This window comes from Pelophylax lessonae, assembly GCF_965119305.1.
Source record: "Pelophylax lessonae genome assembly, chromosome: 12".
NCBI classification, from domain to species: Eukaryota; Metazoa; Chordata; class Amphibia; order Anura; family Ranidae; genus Pelophylax; species Pelophylax lessonae.
The window spans coordinates 182,448,580-182,473,226 of record NC_138779.1 but is presented as its reverse complement, the minus strand read 5'-3'; the positions used below and the strand labels follow the sequence as shown (position 1 = coordinate 182,473,226).

The 24,647-nt window shown below is 44.6% G+C and overlaps 1 protein-coding gene across 1 annotated transcript in view; it reads right to left on the bottom strand.

The window, feature by feature from the left end:
• The window catches only part of SHANK1 (SH3 and multiple ankyrin repeat domains 1), a 964,213-nt gene that overhangs the window by 454,101 nt on the left and 485,465 nt on the right, over nt 1-24,647 (bottom strand). Inside the window, exon 6 of the mRNA XM_082273843.1 lies at nt 22,297-22,448. Within this exon, the coding sequence (XP_082129969.1) occupies nt 22,297-22,448 (152 nt within the window). The remainder of the gene's footprint in view (nt 1-22,296; nt 22,449-24,647) is intronic.

The following is a 24,647-nucleotide window of genomic DNA, read 5'->3' as shown; positions in this document are numbered from 1 at the left end:
CAGAAGTATGAGATGAACCCCAACAACTTGGAAAGGTGGATCTCTCTCACACGTACCAACACAGACTATCCCCCAATTTAACTGATCCCCAAAGGTTTTTGATTAAATAGCGGAATAGAAAATATGATCCAAAAAAAGTGTATGTATATCACACGTACACAACCACACTGGGCCCCAATTACTATTGTTTGTACCCCTAAAAGGCTAGATGAGGAGTAGGGGGAGTATGGAACAGGCAGCACCCTCAAACCTTCAGAAGTATGAGATGAACCCCAACAACTTGGAAAGGTGGATCTCTCTCACACGTACCAACACAGACTATCCCCCAATTTAACTGATCCCCAAAGGTTTTTGATTAAATAGCGGAATAGAAAATATGATCCAAAAAAAGTGTATGTATATCACACGTACACAACCACACTAGGCCCCAATTACTATTGTTTGTACCCCTAAAAGGCTAGATGAGGAGTAGGGGGGGTATGGAACAGGCAGCACCCTCAAATCTTCAGAAGTATGAGATGAACCCCAAAAACTTGGAAAGGTGGATCTCTCTCACACGTACCAACACAGACTATCCCCCAATTTAACTGATCCCCAAAGGTTTTTGATTAAATAGCGGAATAGAAAATATGATCCAAAAAAAGTGTATGTATATCACACGTACACAACCACACTAGGCCCCAATTACTATTGTTTGTACCCCTAAAAGGCTAGATGAGGAGTAGGGGGGGTATGGAACAGGCAGCACCCTCAAACCTTCAGAAGTATGAGATGAACCCCAACAACTTGGAAAGGTGGATCTCTCTCACACGTACCAACACAGACTATCCCCCAATTTAACTGATCCCCAAAGGTTTTTGATTAAATAGCGGAATAGAAAATATGATCCAAAAAAAGTGTATGTATATCACACGTACACAACCACACTAGGCCCCAATTACTATTGTTTGTACCCCTAAAAGGCTAGATGAGGAGTAGGGGGGGTATGGAACAGGCAGCACCCTCAAACCTTCAGAAGTATGAGATGAACCCCAACAACTTGGAAAGGTGGATCTCTCTCACACGTACCAACACAGACTATCCCCCAATTTAACTGATCCCCAAAGGTTTTTGATTAAATAGCGGAATAGAAAATATGATCCAAAAAAAGTGTATGTATATCACACGTACACAACCACACTAGGCCCCAATTACTATTGTTTGTACCCCTAAAAGGCTAGGAGTAGGGGGAGTATGGAACAGGCAGCACCCTCAAACCTTCAGAAGTATGAGATGAACCCCAACAACTTGGAAAGGTGGATCTCTCTCACACGTACCAACACAGACTATCCCCCAATTTAACTGATCCCCAAAGGTTTTTGATTAAATAGCGGAATAGAAAATATGATCCCAAAAAAGTGTATGTATATCACACGTACACAACCACACTAGGCCCCAATTACTATTGTTTGTACCCCTAAAAGGCTAGGAGTAGGGGGAGTATGGAACAGGCAGCACCCTCAAACCTTCAGAAGTATGAGATGAACCCCAACAACTTGGAAAGGTGGATCTCTCTCACACGTACCAACACAGACTATCCCCCAATTTAACTGATCCCCAAAGGTTTTTGATTAAATAGCGGAATAGAAAATATGATCCCAAAAAAGTGTATGTATATCACACGTACACAACCACACTAGGCCCCAATTACTATTGTTTGTACCCCTAAAAGGCTAGGAGTAGGGGGAGTATGGAACAGGCAGCACCCTCAAACCTTCAGAAGTATGAGATGAACCTCAACAACTTGGAAAGGTGGATCTCTCTCACACGTACCAACACAGACTATCCCCCAATTTAACTGATCCCCAAAGGTTTTTGATTAAATAGCGGAATAGAAAATATGATCCCAAAAAAGTGTATGTATATCACACGTACACAACCACACTAGGCCCCAATTACTATTGTTTGTACCCCTAAAAGGCTAGGAGTAGGGGGAGTATGGAACAGGCAGCACCCTCAAACCTTCAGAAGTATGAGATGAACCCCAACAACTTGGAAAGGTGGATCTCTCTCACACGTACCAACACAGACTATCCCCCAATTTAACTGATCCCCAAAGGTTTTTGATTAAATAGCGGAATAGAAAATATGATCCCAAAAAAGTGTATGTATATCACACGTACACAACCACACTAGGCCCCAATTACTATTGTTTGTACCCCTAAAAGGCTAGGAGTAGGGGGAGTATGGAACAGGCAGCACCCTCAAACCTTCAGAAGTATGAGATGAACCCCAACAACTTGGAAAGGTGGATCTCTCTCACACGTACCAACACAGACTATCCCCCAATTTAACTGATCCCCAAAGGTTTTTGATTAAATAGCGGAATAGAAAATATGATCCCAAAAAAGTGTATGTATATCACACGTACACAACCACACTAGGCCCCAATTACTATTGTTTGTACCCCTAAAAGGCTAGGAGTAGGGGGAGTATGGAACAGGCAGCACCCTCAAACCTTCAGAAGTATGAGATGAACCCCAACAACTTGGAAAGGTGGATCTCTCTCACACGTACCAACACAGACTATCCCCCAATTTAACTGATCCCCAAAGGTTTTTGATTAAATAGCGGAATAGAAAATATGATCCCAAAAAAGTGTATGTATATCACACGTACACAACCACACTAGGCCCCAATTACTATTGTTTGTACCCCTAAAAGGCTAGGAGTAGGGGGAGTATGGAACAGGCAGCACCCTCAAACCTTCAGAAGTATGAGATGAACCCCAACAACTTGGAAAGGTGGATCTCTCTCACACGTACCAACACAGACTATCCCCCAATTTAACTGATCCCCAAAGGTTTTTGATTAAATAGCGGAATAGAAAATATGATCCCAAAAAAGTGTATGTATATCACACGTACACAACCACACTAGGCCCCAATTACTATTGTTTGTACCCCTAAAAGGCTAGGAGTAGGGGGAGTATGGAACAGGCAGCACCCTCAAACCTTCAGAAGTATGAGATGAACCCCAACAACTTGGAAAGGTGGATCTCTCTCACACGTACCAACACAGACTATCCCCCAATTTAACTGATCCCCAAAGGTTTTTGATTAAATAGCGGAATAGAAAATATGATCCCAAAAAAGTGTATGTATATCACACGTACACAACCACACTAGGCCCCAATTACTATTGTTTGTACCCCTAAAAGGCTAGGAGTAGGGGGAGTATGGAACAGGCAGCACCCTCAAACCTTCAGAAGTATGAGATGAACCCCAACAACTTGGAAAGGTGGATCTCTCTCACACGTACCAACACAGACTATCCCCCAATTTAACTGATCCCCAAAGGTTTTTGATTAAATAGCGGAATAGAAAATATGATCCCAAAAAAGTGTATGTATATCACACGTACACAACCACACTAGGCCCCAATTACTATTGTTTGTACCCCTAAAAGGCTAGGAGTAGGGGGAGTATGGAACAGGCAGCACCCTCAAACCTTCAGAAGTATGAGATGAACCCCAACAACTTGGAAAGGTGGATCTCTCTCACACGTACCAACACAGACTATCCCCCAATTTAACTGATCCCCAAAGGTTTTTGATTAAATAGCGGAATAGAAAATATGATCCCAAAAAAGTGTATGTATATCACACGTACACAACCACACTAGGCCCCAATTACTATTGTTTGTACCCCTAAAAGGCTAGGAGTAGGGGGAGTATGGAACAGGCAGCACCCTCAAACCTTCAGAAGTATGAGATGAACCTCAACAACTTGGAAAGGTGGATCTCTCTCACACGTACCAACACAGACTATCCCCCAATTTAACTGATCCCCAAAGGTTTTTGATTAAATAGCGGAATAGAAAATATGATCCCAAAAAAGTGTATGTATATCACACGTACACAACCACACTAGGCCCCAATTACTATTGTTTGTACCCCTAAAAGGCTAGGAGTAGGGGGAGTATGGAACAGGCAGCACCCTCAAACCTTCAGAAGTATGAGATGAACCCCAACAACTTGGAAAGGTGGATCTCTCTCACACGTACCAACACAGACTATCCCCCAATTTAACTGATCCCCAAAGGTTTTTGATTAAATAGCGGAATAGAAAATATGATCCCAAAAAAGTGTATGTATATCACACGTACACAACCACACTAGGCCCCAATTACTATTGTTTGTACCCCTAAAAGGCTAGGAGTAGGGGGAGTATGGAACAGGCAGCACCCTCAAACCTTCAGAAGTATGAGATGAACCCCAACAACTTGGAAAGGTGGATCTCTCTCACACGTACCAACACAGACTATCCCCCAATTTAACTGATCCCCAAAGGTTTTTGATTAAATAGCGGAATAGAAAATATGATCCCAAAAAAGTGTATGTATATCACACGTACACAACCACACTAGGCCCCAATTACTATTGTTTGTACCCCTAAAAGGCTAGGAGTAGGGGGAGTATGGAACAGGCAGCACCCTCAAACCTTCAGAAGTATGAGATGAACCCCAACAACTTGGAAAGGTGGATCTCTCTCACACGTACCAACACAGACTATCCCCCAATTTAACTGATCCCCAAAGGTTTTTGATTAAATAGCGGAATAGAAAATATGATCCCAAAAAAGTGTATGTATATCACACGTACACAACCACACTAGGCCCCAATTACTATTGTTTGTACCCCTAAAAGGCTAGGAGTAGGGGGAGTATGGAACAGGCAGCACCCTCAAACCTTCAGAAGTATGAGATGAACCCCAACAACTTGGAAAGGTGGATCTCTCTCACACGTACCAACACAGACTATCCCCCAATTTAACTGATCCCCAAAGGTTTTTGATTAAATAGCGGAATAGAAAATATGATCCCAAAAAAGTGTATGTATATCACACGTACACAACCACACTAGGCCCCAATTACTATTGTTTGTACCCCTAAAAGGCTAGGAGTAGGGGGAGTATGGAACAGGCAGCACCCTCAAACCTTCAGAAGTATGAGATGAACCTCAACAACTTGGAAAGGTGGATCTCTCTCACACGTACCAACACAGACTATCCCCCAATTTAACTGATCCCCAAAGGTTTTTGATTAAATAGCGGAATAGAAAATATGATCCCAAAAAAGTGTATGTATATCACACGTACACAACCACACTAGGCCCCAATTACTATTGTTTGTACCCCTAAAAGGCTAGGAGTAGGGGGAGTATGGAACAGGCAGCACCCTCAAACCTTCAGAAGTATGAGATGAACCCCAACAACTTGGAAAGGTGGATCTCTCTCACACGTACCAACACAGACTATCCCCCAATTTAACTGATCCCCAAAGGTTTTTGATTAAATAGCGGAATAGAAAATATGATCCCAAAAAAGTGTATGTATATCACACGTACACAACCACACTAGGCCCCAATTACTATTGTTTGTACCCCTAAAAGGCTAGGAGTAGGGGGAGTATGGAACAGGCAGCACCCTCAAACCTTCAGAAGTATGAGATGAACCCCAACAACTTGGAAAGGTGGATCTCTCTCACACGTACCAACACAGACTATCCCCCAATTTAACTGATCCCCAAAGGTTTTTGATTAAATAGCGGAATAGAAAATATGATCCCAAAAAAGTGTATGTATATCACACGTACACAACCACACTAGGCCCCAATTACTATTGTTTGTACCCCTAAAAGGCTAGGAGTAGGGGGAGTATGGAACAGGCAGCACCCTCAAACCTTCAGAAGTATGAGATGAACCCCAACAACTTGGAAAGGTGGATCTCTCTCACACGTACCAACACAGACTATCCCCCAATTTAACTGATCCCCAAAGGTTTTTGATTAAATAGCGGAATAGAAAATATGATCCCAAAAAAGTGTATGTATATCACACGTACACAACCACACTAGGCCCCAATTACTATTGTTTGTACCCCTAAAAGGCTAGATGAGGAGTAGGGGGAGTATGGAACAGGCAGCACCCTCAAACCTTCAGTATGAGATTGTGTTCACTGTACCCCACAAAGATTGTGTTCACTGCACCCCACAAAGATTGTGTTCACTGCACCTCACAAAGATTGTGTTCACTGTACCCCCCAAAGATTGTGTTCACTGCACCCCACAAAGATTCTGTTCACTGTACCCCACAAAGATTGTGTTCACTGCACCCCAAAAAGATTGTGTTCACTGCACCCCAAAAAGGATGTTGTTCACTGCACCCCAAAAAGGATGTTGTTCACTCCACCCCAAAAAGATTGTGTTCACTGCACCCCACAAAGATTGTGTTCACTGCACCCCAAAAAGATTGTGTTCACTGCACCCCAAAAAGATTGTGTTCACTGCACCCCAAAAATGATTTTGTTCACTGCACCCCAAAAAGGATTTTGTTCACTGCACCCCAAAAAGGATGTTGTTCACTCCACCCCAAAAAGATTGTGTTCACTGCACCCCAAAAAGATTGTGTTCACTGCACCCCACAAAGGATTTTGTTCACTGCACCCCAAAAAGATTGTGTTCACTGCACCCCAAAAAGGATGTTGTTCACTGCACCCCAAAAAGGATTTTGTTCACTGCACCCCAAAAAGATTGTGTTCACTGCACCCCACAAAGGATTTTGTTCACTGCACCCCACAAAGATTGTGTTCACTGCACACCAAAAAGGATTGTGTTCACTGCACCCCAAAAAGATTTTGTTCACTGCACCCCAAAAAGATTGTGTTCACTGCAGCCCAAAAAGATTGTGTTCACTGCAGCCCAAAAAGATTGTGTTCACTGCAGCCCAAAAAGATTGTGTTCACTGCAGCCCAAAAAGATTGTGTTCACTGCAGCCCAAAAAGATTGTGTTCACTGCAGCTCACACACAGAAAAATGGATGTGGATCACTGACACCTGCCTATCTCCAATCCCACACCACACAGCAATATCGATTGTAGTTTGTAGAACACAGTTTCCCTAAAATTCAGCAGACTCTGTCCCTAACAGGATTGAGAAGAGATCGTAGATCAGGATTGAGTGCAGACCCCACCCCCCACACAGCAATATCGATTGTAGTTTGTAGAAGACACTGACCCTATATAATTCAGCAGACTCTATCCCTAAAATGCCTACAACTCGCCCTGCCTAAACACTCCGACCTGTCCCTCAATTCTATCCGGACACAAATGGTTTTTTCCTGCCTATCTTTCCCTAATCAGCAGCCAGCACGTTGATGTGTGCTCTGTCCCTGAATCTAAGCAGCATAATGACGCCGCTGCGGCTGCCTCGAACTTATAAAGACTTGGTCACATGCTTCAGACGGCCAATCACAGCTACTGAGACATTTGCAGGCATGGCTGGGATGGCTTAAGGCACACCAGTTAAACGATTGTTGATTGGCTGTTGAAAGCCCGCCATGAAAAGAGCGCCAAAGCATGCAAAACCCGGAAATAAAACGACCGAACACGGATTTTTACCCGAACATACAGTAAAGTGTCCGTGTCCGTGTTCGGGTACAAAAAATCCAATTATTCGGTACGAACACGAATAATACAGTCCGTGTTCGCTCAACACTACTGACAAATCAATTTATCACTTAAATTGTGCTGTTCATCTTCTTGTGCCTACTCATTTACGCCTGCCTGGATGAAGGCAATTTTTATTTTGGAATACAAAAAAAAAGGGGGGGGGGGGGAGTATAAAGAAACCTGTAAAGTTATAAAATTAAAGGAATTGACATAATATTTAGTGCAGTGTGTCTGTTCATTGTTATTTGTAGGCTCAAGCTTAGAACATGCAACTTTATCTGGTGCCAAGCCTAAAAATATAGAGCACTATTAATTGCCAGCTCTGCTTTGCAACATCCTTCCTGGTGCCAAACAAAACAAATGATTTGTTTTTTGGCTCCAGATGCATTACGGAAAAGCTTAAGCTGGCCATACACCAGTAGAATTTTATTCGAACATACATACAGAAGTTCTTAAAAACTGCTTGTCAGAGCATTTGATCTTGCCATCATTTTGTCAACTAATTTCTTTCAAAAACCCTTAAAATTATGTCCACGAGTGCTCCCTGAATAGAAACCTACATATAGTAAGCTGGTTCCTTTTTTGCTTTGAATGTGCAGGAAAAAAAAGGATAAGAATTTTATTTTATCGATCCTGCTCCTTCAAATTGGTTTCTCGCTACAGTTGTTGTTTTGACTCCACTAACCATTAGCAAATTAAATAATGTTACAAAAATTGATATTTTCAAACAAATGTATACTGGTGTATAGCCAGCTTTACCTGGCTCCATGTAGATAAGAATCTATATTTTCTACAACTACAGATTTGCTTGTGTGTGATTTTCCACAGATAAAAGTTAGGAGGTCAAAGGTGGTACAACTGCACCAAAGTGCTTGGAAGGCAACACTCTGGTCCCTATTGTTAGAATTCGGGAATAGACATCATATAATTCTGATGTACTGGGAGCCATTAGATGACTCTTACAGAGGAGTGTCATGAAAGTCACAACATTCATAGCAACATCAGCATATATAAACTACCAATTTGACTCACTGAAGATGCCATACAATCATGACAAAAGGACAGTCTAGTGACTTCATGGTTATCACTGTGGATTTGCATGGCTGCGGTCTTGGATTTAATTTACAGCGCTGGAACCATCCAGTTTTCTCCTCTTGATGGACCAAAGTAGGCCTTGCTGTTTCAAAGCTATTTTTAGTCTGACCCATTATCCTACCATATGGCTGCCTGTGTAAAGTATTGAAGTCTGTCTACCAAGCAGGGCCGCTGATAGGGTGGGGGGGGGGGGCACCAGTCCTCCTGTAGGGAGACATGGCACACAGGGGGGCCCGAACAGGGAATCAGTGCAGTTTTCACAGAAAACGCCCACTGGGAGAGACGAAACGCGTCAACATAATTCCGGTTCACACAGCAACGTACTACGTAGCTTCCGGAAGCAGTGGAACGCACGCCGCTTGGTACTGCTGGAATAGAGTGACTGGCACGGTACAGTCCTTTCACATATCTCTGGGAGCATAATTGATGTATTACAGATGAGCCCATGAACATTTGTTTTAATGTAAGTGTACATCTGGAAGTTTTATTCCTTTAATAAATTTGCCAAACGTATTACACTATCTGGGATCTTTTCTGCTTATCTTCCTATATCGAGGAGAGGACATCTTAAAGGGGGCCCCATCCATACTTGCCAGAATCAAGCCATTTAGACCCCTACACCGCATGGTCTAGGGGTCCACACCTTCTGGTAACTGGTCACGTTTATTTACTGGATTTTCACTAAACACTTGCTTATTTAAATTTATTTTTTCATTTTATTTTTAATAATTTTTGGCACTGGGAATTGATTTAAAATTTTCACTTATTCACGTGAATTAAGACATGTTGTATATACAAACCCAATTCCAAAAAAGTTGGGACACTGTGTAATTGTGAGTAAAAAAGGAATGGACTAATTTACAAATCTCATGAAGTATATTTTATTCACAATATAATATAGATAACATATCAAATGTTGAAAGTGAGACATTTTGAAATGTCATGCCAAATATTGGCTCATTTTGGATTTCATGAGAGCTACACATTCCAAAAAAGTTGGGACAGATAGCAATAAGAGGCCGAAAAAGTTAAATGTACATATAAAGGATCAGCTGGAGGACCAATTTGCAACTTATTCTGTCAATTGGCAACATGATTGGGTATAAAAAGAGCCTCTCAGAGTGGCAGTGTCTCCCAGAAGTCAAGATGGGCAGAGGATCACCAATTCCCCCAATGCTGCGGCGAAAAATAGTGGAGCAATATCAGAAAGGAGTTTCTCAGAGAAAAATTGCAAAGATTTTGAAGTTATCATCATCTACAGTACATAATATCATCCAAAGATTCAGAGAATCTGGAACCATCTCTGTGCGTAAGGGTCAAGGCGGGAAAACCATACTGGATGCCCGTGATCTTCGAGCCCTTAGACGGCACTGCATCACATACAGGAATGCTACTGTAATGGAAATCACAACATGGACTTAGGAATACTTCCAGAAAACATTGTCGGTGAACACAATCCACCGTGCCATTCGCCGTTGCTGGCTAAAACTGTATAGGCCAAAAAAGAAGCCATATCTAAACATGATCCAGAAGCGCAGACGTTTTCTCTGGGCCAAGGCTCATTTAAAATGGACTGTGGCAAAGTGGAAAACTGTTCTGTGGTCAGAGAAATCAAAATTTGAAGTTCTTTTTGGAAAACTGGGACGCCATGTCATCCGGGCTAAAGAGGACAAGGACAACCCAAGTTGTTCTCAGGGCTCAGTTCAGAAGCCTTGCATCTCTGATGGTATGGGGTTGCATGAGTGCGTGTGGCATGGGCAGCTTACACATCTGGAAAGGCACCATCAATGCTGAAAGGTATATCCAAGTTCTAGAACAACATATGCTCCCATCCAGATGTCGTCTCTTTCAGGTAAGACCTTGCATTTTCCAACATGACAATGCCAGACCACATACTGCATCAATTACAACATCATGGCTGCGTAGAAGAAGGATCCGGGTACTGAAATGGCCAGCCTGCAGTCCAGATCTTTCACCCATAGAAAACATTTGGCGCATCATAAAGAGGAAGATGTGACAAAGAAGACCTAAGACAGTTGAGCAACTAGAAGCCTGTATTAGACAAGAATGGGACAACATTCCTATTCCTAAACTTGGGCAACTTGTCTCCTCAGTCCCCAGACGTTTGCAGACTGTTATAAAAAGAAGAGGGGATGCCACACAGTGGTAAACATGGTCTTGTCCCAACTTTTTTGAGATGTGTTGATGCCATGAAATTTAAAATCAACTTATTTTTCCCTTAAAATGATACATTTTCTCAGTTTAAGCATTTGATATGTCATCTATGTTGTATTCTGAATAAAATATTGAAATTTGAAACTTCCACATCATTGCATTCTGTTTTTATTCACAACTTTTTTGGAATCGGGTTTGTATATATATATATATATATATATATAGACACACTTTCTTTTGTCAATCAGGTTAAGAGTATATACTGTCTGTGTTTTTGTTGCACATACGCACAGTAAAAATGGATTTTTGTAAAATCTTACCGTAAAATCCTTTTCTCTTAGCTCATTGACAGACGTAGTCCTCGGTGATTCAACACCCTCGGGTTATGCTGCCCTCTACAGGAGTAGGACTAGACAGGAAAGAAAACGTTCTGGCCACACCCTAGGGGCAGTCCCAGAGGGTATATCCTCTCACTTCCTGCTCTAGCAAATCAGTTATGTCACAAAGCAGTGTTTAGAGAATTTAACCCAACCCAACTCAAAAACAGAGGGGCGGGTACTACGTCTGTCAATGAGCTAAGAGAAAAGGATTTTACGGTAAGATTTTACGAAAATCCATTTTTCTCTATCGCTCATTGACAGACGTAGTCCTCGGTGATTCAACACCCTCGGGACGTCCCAAAGCAGTACCGCAAATGAGGGGTGGGAAAATGGAAATCAAATACAATCTAGAAGGCCCAACCGGTGCCAACTAGAAGTTTACAATGCTCATCCTCAATGATGAGACTCAACAGAAATTTTTCAACAGAAAAAAACCCTCGAGGTAGACCACCGGTCTCCTCAAATTGCGGCCTGCAAAACCTTGCGGCCAAATGAGGCATCCGCCGATGCCATCACATCAATCTTATAAAATTTTGTAAAGGTATGTACCGACGACCAGGTGGCCGCCTTACATACCTGGACCACTGACGCCTGATGGCGATAGGCCCAGGAAGTACTGAGCGCTCGAGTGAAGTGCGCCCTAACAGGGAACGGAGGATTCCGACCCTTAATAGAATAAGCCTGTACCACCGTCTGACTGATCCATGTAGATATGGTCGCGGCAGACACAGGCAACCCCCTTCAAGGGCTATCCGTGATCACAAAAAGTGAGTCCGTCTTACGAAAACCACTTTAGGAAGGAAGGATGGATTCGGAAGAAGAACCACCTTATCCCTATGAACCACCAGATCTGGGGAACGACAGGATAATGCGGCCAGTTCTGACACCCTGCGTACAGAAGTAATGGCCACCAAGAAGGCCACCTTCTGGGATAATGTAAGCAAGGGAATCTCCCTAATATCTTCAAAGAGAAGTTTCTGAAGAACCGACCACACTAAATTAAGATCCCAGGCGGTAAGGGTGCGCGCACTGGCGGAGCCAGATGTCGCACCCCCTGGATGAAATTCCGCACCAAGGAATGATTAGCCAAAGGTTTCTTGAAAGAAGATTGCTAACGCCGAAAACCTGACCCTTGATTGTGCTCAAGGATAGTTTCTGCTCAACCCCTTGTTGCAGACAGACCAAAATTCGGGTCACCGAATAGGTATGTGGGGGAAATCCAATAGATTCACACCATGCAATATAAGACTTCCATGTGCTGGAAGTCGCTTTCCTTGCTTTAACTGGAGGTAGGAATAACTGAAGCTGACACTCCCTAGTCCTTCAGTACCTGGGTCTCAATGGCCAGGCCATTAAGCCAGCGACTGTAAAGCAAGATGGAAGATCGGTCCCTGAGACCGCAAATCCTCCCTGAGAGGAAGTCTCCAAGGAGCGTCCGCGACTAGCCTCACCAAGTCGGCGTACCAGGCTCGACGAGGTTAGTCCGGAATTTCCAGAATAACTGGAATTCCTTCCACCTCTATCCTGCGAAGAAGTTCCCGCAGCAACTTGAGAGGATGGAAGGCATGCCGTAGCTGATACTGCTCCCACGGGGCGATCAGCGTTTCTGCTGCGTCCGCTAGAGGATCGCGGCGCGAGCTACAATCCTCCGCACCTTCCTGTTAAGCCAAGGTGCCAACAGATCCACATCCGGGATGTCCCAATGAAGGGACAGCTAGTGAAAAACCTCTGGATGAAGAGGCCATATGCGATTGGATGCGAATCGGGCTGCTCTAGAGCTGCTCGATCCAGTAAATCAGACAAAATCTGATCGCTCTCAGTTCCGATACCCTTATTGGTAATCTGGATACTATCAGAAGAAATGACTTCCCCTGGTTGAGCATCGGAGACTTCCTGGTCCGCTCGCTCAACCGGATCCGATTGTCCAGGGAATCGGAATTCTGATTCCATTAAAAAAGAATCTCCTTCAGGAGAATTCGGGTATGAGACTGGGTATACGGTACTGCCTCTAAGAAGGCCACCATCAGTCCCAGCCAATTGACGGACAGCAACATCCGAATCGTTGACTGAACCTTCTGGAGTTTCTCCGCAAGGAGAAACTCTCTTGCCCAGGATGTATCCAACCTTAGGCCCAGATAGTTCAGTCTCCTGGTGGGAACCAGGGATGATCTTTGGGAAAGCGAAAAAACGCTGATGTCCTGCGATGATGGGGATATAAAGATAGGCCTCCTAAATGTCTATGGACGCCAGGAAATCCCCCTGATGCAGGGAGGCCACCACTGTACGGATGGACTCTATTTCTTCCCAAGTCCAGATTTGGACGCACCTTGCCCTCTTTCCTGGGCATTGTGAATAGGTTCGAATAGAACCCCTGAAACCGTTCAATGTTAGAAGGGAAGAATCGCACCGGTGGAAATGATCGAAACTCGATCCTGTGTCCTCCAGAAACCGGTGAAGACATCCCCCCCCACCCCAGAGATGGGTAGGGGCGCATCAGGCTGTATCTTCAGGCTTGGCTGAGCCGGACTTTTTGTTTAGCCGACCAGCGCCCTTTGAAACCCCTCTAAAGGGGCTTTGGAGGGTTTCGCCTTATCGCCCGCCCTCGCGGAAGGAACAACTCTTTATGAGCAGAAAAGGAAGGTCCTCGTTAGTTACGAGGTCCTTTTATCCTAACAGTCTGTGGCAAGACAGCAGGTGGTACCGTCTATCCTATAAAGAGGAATTCCTCAAACGGATAGCGCCTAGCCAAGCGTTTGGAAATAACAGGGGTTCGTTTCAAAACGACCCCATTTGGGTAAAGGAAAATCCTTCGCCCTTTTGGTAGGCTAACAAGTACCAAAAAGGAATCTCAGTCTCAGCTACCTCTGCCAGTGTAACCTCAAGACTAAAGGTTTCCCGGACGGACACAACTAGTGCATCCACCACTCTTGTGCTATGGCGGAGGCAGAAACGTGCTCCTCACTGCTGAGGAGATATTACCTGAGACAACAGCCCCCTAAGAGGGACCTGCAACTGCATTGACCAGCTCCGAATCCGTATCTGAAGTATCTGATAAACAATAGGGGTAGGCGGGGGTCGCTTCTTGACCCCCGTCCCTGCCAGGCCACCTCCACCCGGGATACCAAAGACTCCAAAACTGCCGATAATGCATTAAAAACAAGTAGGGTACTGGAGGGTCCTGCGGCCACCTTGAGGGGATCAGGTGGGGATACCTATGCGGCAGGGTCAATGATTATACAAGACACTTGCCAGCGACAAAAAATGACAAAGTAAAAAACTTTTTTTTTTTTTTGTGTCCCCCAGTCGCAACAGCGCCCCTCAGTGTTACCTGCCTTTTTGGACCCCACAGAGAGAGAGAGAGAGAGAGAGAGACCCCAAGGCTCATCCCTGATGCACAGAAGTTTTCATCAGCTTGCTCAGTGCTTGTCTTGTTACAGACAGGAAGTCTTTGGCCCTATTTCCTGGGTAAAGGAGGCGGCTCCACCCCTTAACACACCTGCCGGCGCCTCCCCCTGGCTCCATGAGGTGTTTGAGTCACCTCAAACATGGCCGCCCCCATGCTGGAGACACGAGGCTACACCAAAATGGCGGTCTCGTGCGATCTACCAGACAATGGCGGCGGCCTGCACAGAATAGCGGCATGTCTGCAGAAGGATCTCGGCCTCACAACCCTTCACCCTCATGGTGGTCAGCGTGGTCGGCGGTACCGGACCCTGGCGGGCCGTATGCGGTCCGTGGCCGTCGGGAGGCATCTGCTTAGCTGGAGGAATGATCTGGAATGCAGTATACATGTATAGACATCGCCCTGTGGCTACTGACAGGTAGGATACCTTATACTATCACAGTAAAGTTCTAGTACTGCCACTGACTACAATCATTTTCACATTTTTACAATTAGATTGTCAGCTCCCAAACCAAGCCTCCTGGCTTCTTGTACACAAAAATCACACTCAATTAGGGGGATCTGTGACATGTTATAGGATAGAGGGGAACCCATCCTTACCATTACAGAGAGGGGCCCGCGTTCACCACAAGACCCGTCAGGGGGAAAGGGGGAACATACTACTCACCATACCGGAACCAGGCGGGTGCCAACTCCTGACAGTACCCCTCTCCACCGAGGTAGGAGGGCTGTCGACCAATACGGACACCGTGACTCATGGTCTTTGACGTTTCAACGAGACGCTTAACTCGCAGGGTCAGTCCCCGTCCAGTGGGACTATGTCGCGGCCGACCCAGCGCGGAGCTATGGCCTGCACGCGCTCGTAGGCTGAACTGGGGTGACCACTGGATCTCAACATCCAGCCCGTTGCCCAGTTCAGCTTTCTTGCTTGAAGATCTCACAGGAACACTGGAGAAAAAAAGGACCGAAAATCCCAGCAAGGTATCTAGGTCCTTACTCCTAACTAGACAAAAAAAAACTGATTTGCTAGAGCAGGAAGTGAGAGGATATACCCTCTGGGACTGCCCCTAGGGTGTGGCCAGAACGTTTTCTTTCCTGTCTAGTCCTACTCCTGTAGAGGGCAGCATAACCCGAGGGTGTTGATACACCGAGGACTACGTCTGTCAATGAGCGATAGAGAAACATAGTTTACTATGTTTCAGTGATTAATGGACACAGGAGTGATCAGTACCGATTGCTCACGATGTTCGTTCAGGAAAGGAAGGGGCCAGTAAATAGGACATATCTCTCCATCATGAAACAATCCCCCTGCGTGCTTGCAGCAGCTGCCAGCAGGAGAGAAGAGGAGTGAAGCCAGAAGCTCTATAGGGGAAGGAGGGCACACAGGGGGGCCCCCCGGCAGGAGGGAGGTGGGGGAGCACAAACTCATCCTTTGCAGCGCAGCTGGAGGGAGAAAAAACAGTAGAAGCCAGCAGCGCTGCAGGGAGAGCCACGAGAGTCGGCAATAGGGCAGTATACTGATAGAACCTGGGCTCAGTACGAGAGCGTCAGCTGTACTGCCTTATCAGCGACCCTGACACCTCTGAGCTGTGTGCAGGTAGCTCATAAAGGTGGATATAGACGTAGTGGCAGCTGGCAGGAGCGGATGCACGGATATAAATGCAGTGTCTGAATGCAGGCCAAGTTGGATGCATGCACAGAAAAAAGCGGCTCAACATGGCGGACAGGTTTTAGCTCCCCTCTGAATAAGCCCTAATCATTTCTGCATTAATTTAATGAATAATCTCTAAATTTGTTGGTTCATTAAATAGATAAACTTTGGATAAAACTAATAGGATTAATCATTGGAGGATGTGGGTATATCATCTGGTGTCATGCCTGCCTTTAAAATCCCTTCTCCTATGAGGGAACAGTTGGTTTAATTAGGTATATCGTCTTTACACATTTTTTTTAAAAACTACAATCCCAGGTGAGATGCAGATACTTTTAATACATGTTTGACAAGCAGGCTTATGCAATGACTTTTATTGATGTGCGTTTCAGGAGAAGAGACAGGGACATTGATGAAATGTATTAAACTCTAATCGTGACTTCTTATTTTGCATCCCACAGTGATCCCCTCTAATCAATCACTGCATGGAGGTTTACTCTGGATAAAGCTTTCTCTGGCTATGAGCAATGAATATTCCATATGACTTTCTGAAATATGTCACAGGACGTTTGTGTAGAACTTGATAAATGAATCACATAGCTCCTCTGAAGCTTTCAGGCAGCACTGCTAGTTATAGAGGAAAAAACATCTCACAGCTAAACAAAAGTAAGCCCGCTGACTCCTTTGACGGGAAGATGCAATCCTCAGATCTGGAGAGTGGTTGAGGAGGAATGTTCGGGATTGGTTTGCATTAATAGTATCGTTAAGGAAAATGCACCTAAGAAGAACTATGTGCATCATTAAAGAGATTGTAAAGTCTCCTTATTTTTCCTATAAAAATAACAAACATGTTATACTTACCTCCTCTGTGCAGTTGGTTTTGCACAGAGCAGCCCAGATCCTCCACTTCTCGGGTCCCCTCTTTAGCTCTCCTGGCACTTCCCCTCTATTGAGTGCCCCCATGGGCCGGGGGGCGTTAGACGGACCACACCATACCCCTTCCCCCACCACACCAGCCGGCACTGTCCCCCACCAGCTCCAGCCTGCACTGCCCCCCCCCACCTTGGCTCACTCACCCTGGGCAGGCAGCGACGGCTTCCCCCTCAGTCTCCTCCCTCCTCCTTCTCCACTCCTTGGCCAATAGCATGGCTTTTCCTTTTGGCCAATAGGGAAATGGGTCTCAGGACCCGCTTTCTAAATTGGCCAGGAAGAGAATCAGTGTGGCAATAGCGAATATTCATCATTCGCTACTGTCACACAACTGGGTGGGCTCTGGGCCCCCCGAGCCCACCCTTTTTTTAAGCCTGCGTCCGGCGCCCTGCATGTAGATTAGGGGGCCGGACACATGCATGGGGGGGCAGCGCCCGTGCGCCCCCAATGCACCAGCCGCCACTGCATAGAATACATTCAGATAAAAAACCTTCTACCTTTACAACTCCTTCAAATGCAGAACCTCTATTTTTCCCCCTGGGACTTTAAAGGCAATATACGCAACTTAATCTTAAAAAGCAGTCATGACAAACTTTACTATCATAAAGATGAATTATAATAGTCGCTGTACTTATATCTCTCGACCATGGACCAAGCCCGACCAACCCTAGAGCCCCATCATGCATCCATTTAGGCCACCTAAATGTAGATGGTGGGTATCAAAGGTTGTCTATACTAGCTGCAGAAAGTCGCAAAGATGCGACTGGATTGGAAATATGGCAACTCTGATTTTGTTTTGTTTTTAAAGTGATAATGAAGTTTTTTACACCTGCTTTGTGTAATGATTTTGCACAGTGCAGCCCTAATCCTCCTCTTCTCCAGTCCCTCACCAGCGCTCCTGGTCCCTCCCTCCTGCAGAATGCCCCCCAGAGCAAGCAGGTTGCAATGGGGGCATCCGAGTAGGCTTGTTCCTGAGCTGCGCCTCTGTGCGTCTTTTCACACACAGCAGTGGCCACGCCCCCTCTCTCCTCATTGGCTCACTGGCTTTGATTGACAGCAGCAGGAGCCAAGGGAGAGTCCCCAGAGACAAAGTATTGATAAGCTGCAATATATTATATTTTGGTTTTAAAGCCATTTTTCCCCGTTCTGTACAGTTGAACATACTTCAGAGGGGCTTTCAAGTGGTTGTAAAGGCAATAAAAAATTTTTTTTTTACCTTACTGAATTCTAGCATCCCCCTGAAAACCTCCCTAAATACATACCTTAGCCCGATCTTGATCCAGCGATGTGCACAAGAGCAGTAACTCTCTGGTTCCTCATTGGCTCAGATACAGCTAAGTTCATAACTTAAATATTTTTGCATTAGTGGTCCCTAAACTAACTATGGCCAAAAACAAAAATGACATATAGGATACAGCCTGTCAGTAGCATTAACACAGCAGTCTTTGTAATTCTGGGACCCCTGTAACATCGTTTTTTACCTGGTGATCCTGCCAGAAAGTCTTTCGTTTTTGCAACTTTAAAAGACTACGCTGTTCAGCAAAGGTGGCTGTGAGAGGGTGGAGACAAGAAATTTAACACTGACAGGGGGGCTTGCAATGGACAGCTTTTATTTCTATAAAATCTTTATCCCAAAAGGTAAAATAAAACTATTGAAGTAACTGCTTCAAAAAAAGTGTTCGCTGGAGTTGGCCTTTAATTTTTTGTCACCAGTGTAAAGTCCATTTAAATTTACTAGTCCATCCTAAATTACCTTCTCCACTGACTAACTATGCCGCTGTCTGTGGATGGCTATCTTACTGCTCCATAGACGCAGCGGAGTGAATGCGGCCACCCCAAGAAATGAAGTGTTACTGGCCAGATCAACAGGTGAAAAAAAAAAGAATAAAAAATCCTTGAAAAAAGAAAACAAATTCAGCCATTACATTTAATGATTGGTAACCTACAATATAAAATATTTATATTTTTGGTTTTAGTTACATTTTAATGTCTTCACCACTAGAGCATTACACTTTAGGTGGATAGAAAAGACACAAATGAATGCACCTTTATATTCCTCAGACTTCATTTTACTATCTGTATTCTTCTTTTACATTAATTATAGAAATTGTTTTTTAACCACTTTACGACTGCTCACAGTAATATTACTGCGGCAGAGTGGCTCGTTATCGTCTGACAACGTAGTACTACGTCGTCAGACACTCCCCCTTCTGGGCGGCGCTTGCGCGCCGCCGGAGGCTCGCTCCCGCTGTTTTCATTCACAGCGGGAGTCGGGCCAGGGGAGGAGCAGCGGCGATCGCCGCTGCTCTTACCCGATCGTCGGGGATCGAGTCTGGAGATCCGCCCGCTGTGTGTAAACACAGCGGGCGGATCTCCATAGTGACAGGGAGTGACAGATCGGACTGTTCAGCATAGCTGGACATCCGATCTGTCCATGACTCACTCAGTCACCTCCCCCCCCCACACGTCAGTAAGCACCAGGCATACATTAACCCCTCCCTCTCCAATAAAATTAACCCCTTCCCTGCCAGTGTAATTTTTACAGTAACAGTGCATATATATATAGCACTGATTACTGCAGTAATGTCACTGGTACCCCCAAAAGTGTCAAAAATGTCAGTCAAGGGTCCGATCTGTCCGCCGCAATGTCGCAGTCCCGCAAAAAAAAAAATCGCAGATCGCCGCCATTACGCGTTAAAAAAAAAAACACCAAAAATGACAGAAAACTTTCCCTTTGTTAGTAAACGCAATAACTTTTGCGCAAACCAATCAAAATACGCTTATTGCGATTTTTTTTACCAAACATAGGTAGCAGAAAAAAAAATTGGCCAAAATTTTTTAAAAAAATTGTTTTTTACATCTTTTTTGGGGGGAATTTCATATAAAAAAATGTTAAAAATATTGTTATTTTTTCAAAATAAACGCTATTTTTTTGTTTATAGCGCAAATATAAAATATAAAAGTAAAAATCGTACAGGTGATCAAATACCACCAAAAGAAAGCTCTGTTTGTGGGAAAAAAAGGACGTAAATTTCGTTTGGGTACGGCGTCGCACGACCGTGCAATTGTCAGTTGAAGTCGCACAGCGCCGAATCGCAAAAAGTGGCCTGGACGGAAGACAGCAAAATCCTCCGGTGGTAAAGTGGTTAATGAAAGTGTTAACCACTTTCATTAAGGTTTTTGAACCTTCATGCACAGGCATAACTAGAACCTTCAGGGCCCTGGTGCAAGAAACCATAAAGGGCCCCTGGGACCCCTGGCCGGGGCCCTTCCCTTCAAGCCTGGGGCAAATCCCACTGATCCTGGGGCCCTTTACTCTTGTTGCGGGGCCCTTTATTATGGTCCTGCAGTGGGACCCTTTCACAAGTTCTGCAGTGGGCCCCCTTCCAGCCATCTTGGGGACTCTCCACGGTGGTGTAATGCCAGGGCCTGGTTGCAAGTGTGACCTTTGCGATCCTGGAAGTTCACCCACTGGTGTCAGTAGTTTTTATTTTTTGGTATTTTAATTTTATCATTTTATTTTAATTTTTTCCGTTGTCACTGACTATGACTCTGTCCATTCAGAAAAGAAAGGAGCTGCAGCTACAGGAGGAAAAAGTAAGACAGTGATTTCTCTACATGATGCCTCGCCGCCCCTCCTATCCAGGTGTACAGGGGAGCCGCACAGACCCCCTGGAGCATGGATCCCAGTTGCAATTGCAACCCCTGTAGTTACGCCCCTGCCTTCATGCATTCTATACATGAAGGTAAAAACTTCTCTGTACAGCAGCCCCCCTAATACTTACCTGAGCTCTATTTAGATCCAGCAATATGCACAAAAGCCTCAGCTCTCTGGGGACTCTTACTCCTAATTGGCAAAGACAGCAGCAGGAGTCACTGGCTCCCGCTGCTGTCAATCACATCCAGCGAGCTAATGAGGAGAGAGAGAGAGAGGGTAGGGCTGAGCTTCAGCTCTGTGTGTGAATGGACACACAGAGCCGTGGCTCAGGAGCAAACCTGTTTTGGTGCCCCCCCCTGCAAGCTGCTTGTTCTGGGGCACTCGGCAGGAGGGAGCGCCCAGGAGCACCAGCGAGGGACTCGAGAAGAGGAGGATGCTGCTGCTCTTTGCAAAACCACTGCACAGAGAAGGTAAGCATGGCATGCCTGTTATTCATTTTACAAAAGAAAGCCTTTAATATTACTTTAAACTAGTATAAGTACCTAATTTTGACCTGAAATTTGCCTCTTGCAATTCACTGCACAATAGAGTTTAGAAGAGGAAAGAGAAAAGCAGCACACATAACCAATTAGTTGTGTTCATGTGCTAACAAGGTACATGCTGATAGGAGGAGAAAGGAGAGTAACAGATCCCAGTATCGGTGCCCATCCTAAGCATTTGCACGAGTACTTGTACTTGCAAATGCTTCAATACCTGAAACTCGATACCTTTGCAGTGTGATTTCAGCCCATACAAGCAGAGTAGGCTCAAATTGCACTGCAAAGAATCGCATTTGATTTGAACAGGAATGCGGTACGATTCCTATCTGAATCCCATGCAATCACCCCACTGCTCCTCTGTGACCCCAGGCTTGTCATAGTGACTTTAGCCTGGGTTCCCACAAGTGCGGTGCAGCAAACCGCATGCAATTCAGACAGGAATCGCACCTTATTACTTTTCAAATCCAGTGCGATTTAAGCCTATTCATTTTGTATGGGCTCAAACCGAAACCGCAAAGGTATAGGCACTCGGAATCGGAGAGTACCTTAACCAAAAGTATCCGTACTTGCTGGTGAAAATAAACAGTATTGGCACAACCCTATAACAAAGAGATGAGCGCATCAGTCTGCTACTTCTCTATTCACTGTCCAGTCACAGGCTGGAGGGGGGACAAGATTTATATCACTTAGGTGACATAGAGTAAAAATCGGTCTCCTGCCACTGCCAAGGCAGTGTAAATCCTAGAGCTGAATATGCAGACATACAAATTCTTTGGCAGGTAAAACAGCTACTTTATATGTATTTTATTTTCTGTATTAAGCAGTTGATCTAGAGTTTGGCTTTAAATGAAAAACGATTGCAAGCACAACATTCAGTAGTACACGTGTGAAAGGAAAATGCAGTTTACAGCAATTGTTTCACTTTTTTTCCACCCAGAAAGATACTAGAAAGCAAATCACTGTAGGAATTAATCATACCATAAGGGCATTGTAGTTTTTGGAGCAGACAGCTTTGTGCAGAGCCGTGGTGCCATCCCGGGCTCGGAAGTCAATGTGGGCCCCTCCAAGGCACAGCATCCTAATCACATCCACAGTTCCTTCAAGCTGTGAGGCCATGGTCAGCGGCGTCTCTATAAAGAAACACAATATGTCAGCCATTCAATGTTTAAACAATCATATTGGTGGTTTTAAGGAATATTCTTGCCTTTACCGAACAGGGAACCTAAAGCCAAACCTTTGTCAGGCTTTGCATTGCTATCTGTTGTACACTTTCCCTCTGGTCATTGGTATAGGATGTGAAGGAAAACCTCCCCAGCATGGACAATGACAACAATAAACAGACAGATGTTCTAGGTCTTCCCAACTCTAGTCCACATTCCACAAAAGTGGACCAGGCACTAAAAAAAGCAAGGTTCCACTTTTTACATTTTTCTTACAGTGTTCACCACTATAAGACCGGAAGGATTTGCCCCCTTCCTGACCAGGCCCTATTTTGCCATTCGGCACTGCGTTATTTTAACGGACAATTGCGCAGTCATATGACGCTGTACCCAAATAAAATTGACGTCCTTTTCCCCCCCACAAATAGAGCTTTCTTTTGGTGGTGTGTGATCACGTGTGCGATTTTTATTTTTTGCCCTATAAACAAAAAAATGCGACAATTTTGAAAAAAAAAATATTTTTCACATTCTGCTATGACATTCTCAAAAAAAAAAAATTTCAAAAATCTAATTTTTTTAACATTTTAGACCAATTTGTTTTCTGCTACATATTTTTGGTAAAAAAACATAGCCATAAGCGTATTTTGATTGGTTTGCGCAAAAGTTATACTAACTACAGGATAGATTTATATCATTTTTACTGTTTTTTTTTTCTTTTACTAGTAATGGCGGAAATCTGCGATTTTTTTGCGGGACTGCAACATTGCGGCGGACAGATCGGACCCTTGACTGACATTTTTGACACTTTTGGGGGGACCAGTGACATTACTACAGTAATCAGTGCTATACATATCCACTGTAGTGGATGCATGGAATAACCTTCCTGCAGAAGTGGTAGCTGCAAATACAGTGAAGGAGTTTAAGCTTGCATGGGATAGGCATAAGGCTATCCTTCATATAAGATAGGGCCAGGGACTATTCATAGGATTCAGATATATTGGGCAGACTAGATGGGCCAAATGGTTCTTATCTGCCGACACATTCTATGTTTCTATGTTTCTATGTTATTGTAATAATGACACTGACAGGGAAGGGGTTAACATTATGGGTGATCAAGGGGTTAAATGTAAGCCTAGGGGAGTGATTCTAACTGTGGGGTGGCGTGGCTTCTGAAATGACCATAAGAACATTCGATCCTATATAGAAGGATCACAGGGGCTCTATGATCATTCTAGGGAGAAGAACGGTCAGCTGTTTACAGCCTCCCGAGAGCGAGCGCCGTACATGTACGGCGATTCACCTGGGAGCGGATGCATGCCGAAGTATAACTGCGGCGGGCGGTCATTAACCGGTTAAATTGAGGTGTAATGTAAAGATTTTTGTTATTCTCTTATTTTTTTTTTTATCTTTTTTTTACATGGGGAGAGCTGGGGCTAATAAATAGTAGCACCTTACTATTTTGGTGCAAAGTCTGCTTCAAGCATAACTGGAACCAGCATTTGGACTAAATAAGAACTAAGTAGAATTCCCACTCCTCCCTCTTTGTCTATGTACTGTAGGTCCATCCAATGTATTCCAGCTTTCCTAGTAAAACTCTAATCACCTTAAATGCCTTTAAAGTAACTTTGCATTTCCATTGTGACAAAGTGCTAAGAAAGAATGAGACAAAGCATAACTTCAATGTATATTTCTCCCTACCCTAATATTTTTGAAGGGTTATGTGCAGGGCAGTTCCACCACCTCTGTCTCAGGCCCTCTCCTCCCTGATCACCACTATCACTTGTAAACACAAAAGTCCAGCTTTTGTGTTTACAAGTGGCAGCTCGTCTCCCAATGGCTCCCACAGATCTGATCTCCTGAGCGTCTCTCACTGAGTGCAGGATGGGGACAAAGGAGATGCAGGTGCCTGGGGTGCAGTGTGGATGCCGACATACCCACTGAATGATCTCCCTGCAAGTGAGAGAGGTGGAGCCACCTACAGTGTGCTGGAAGGTACTAGAGCTGGCTGGGCGCTTCAGTTTATTACAGCAACAAAAGTAAGACATGTGGAAGATGGTGGAGCTTTTAAGGGGGGGGGGATGAGGGAATTCGAGGGGAGTTGCATGCAAAGATCAGACCTGAAGAGGGGTGGAAATGAGATGTGGATGGGGGATGCAGTGGTAAGTAGGT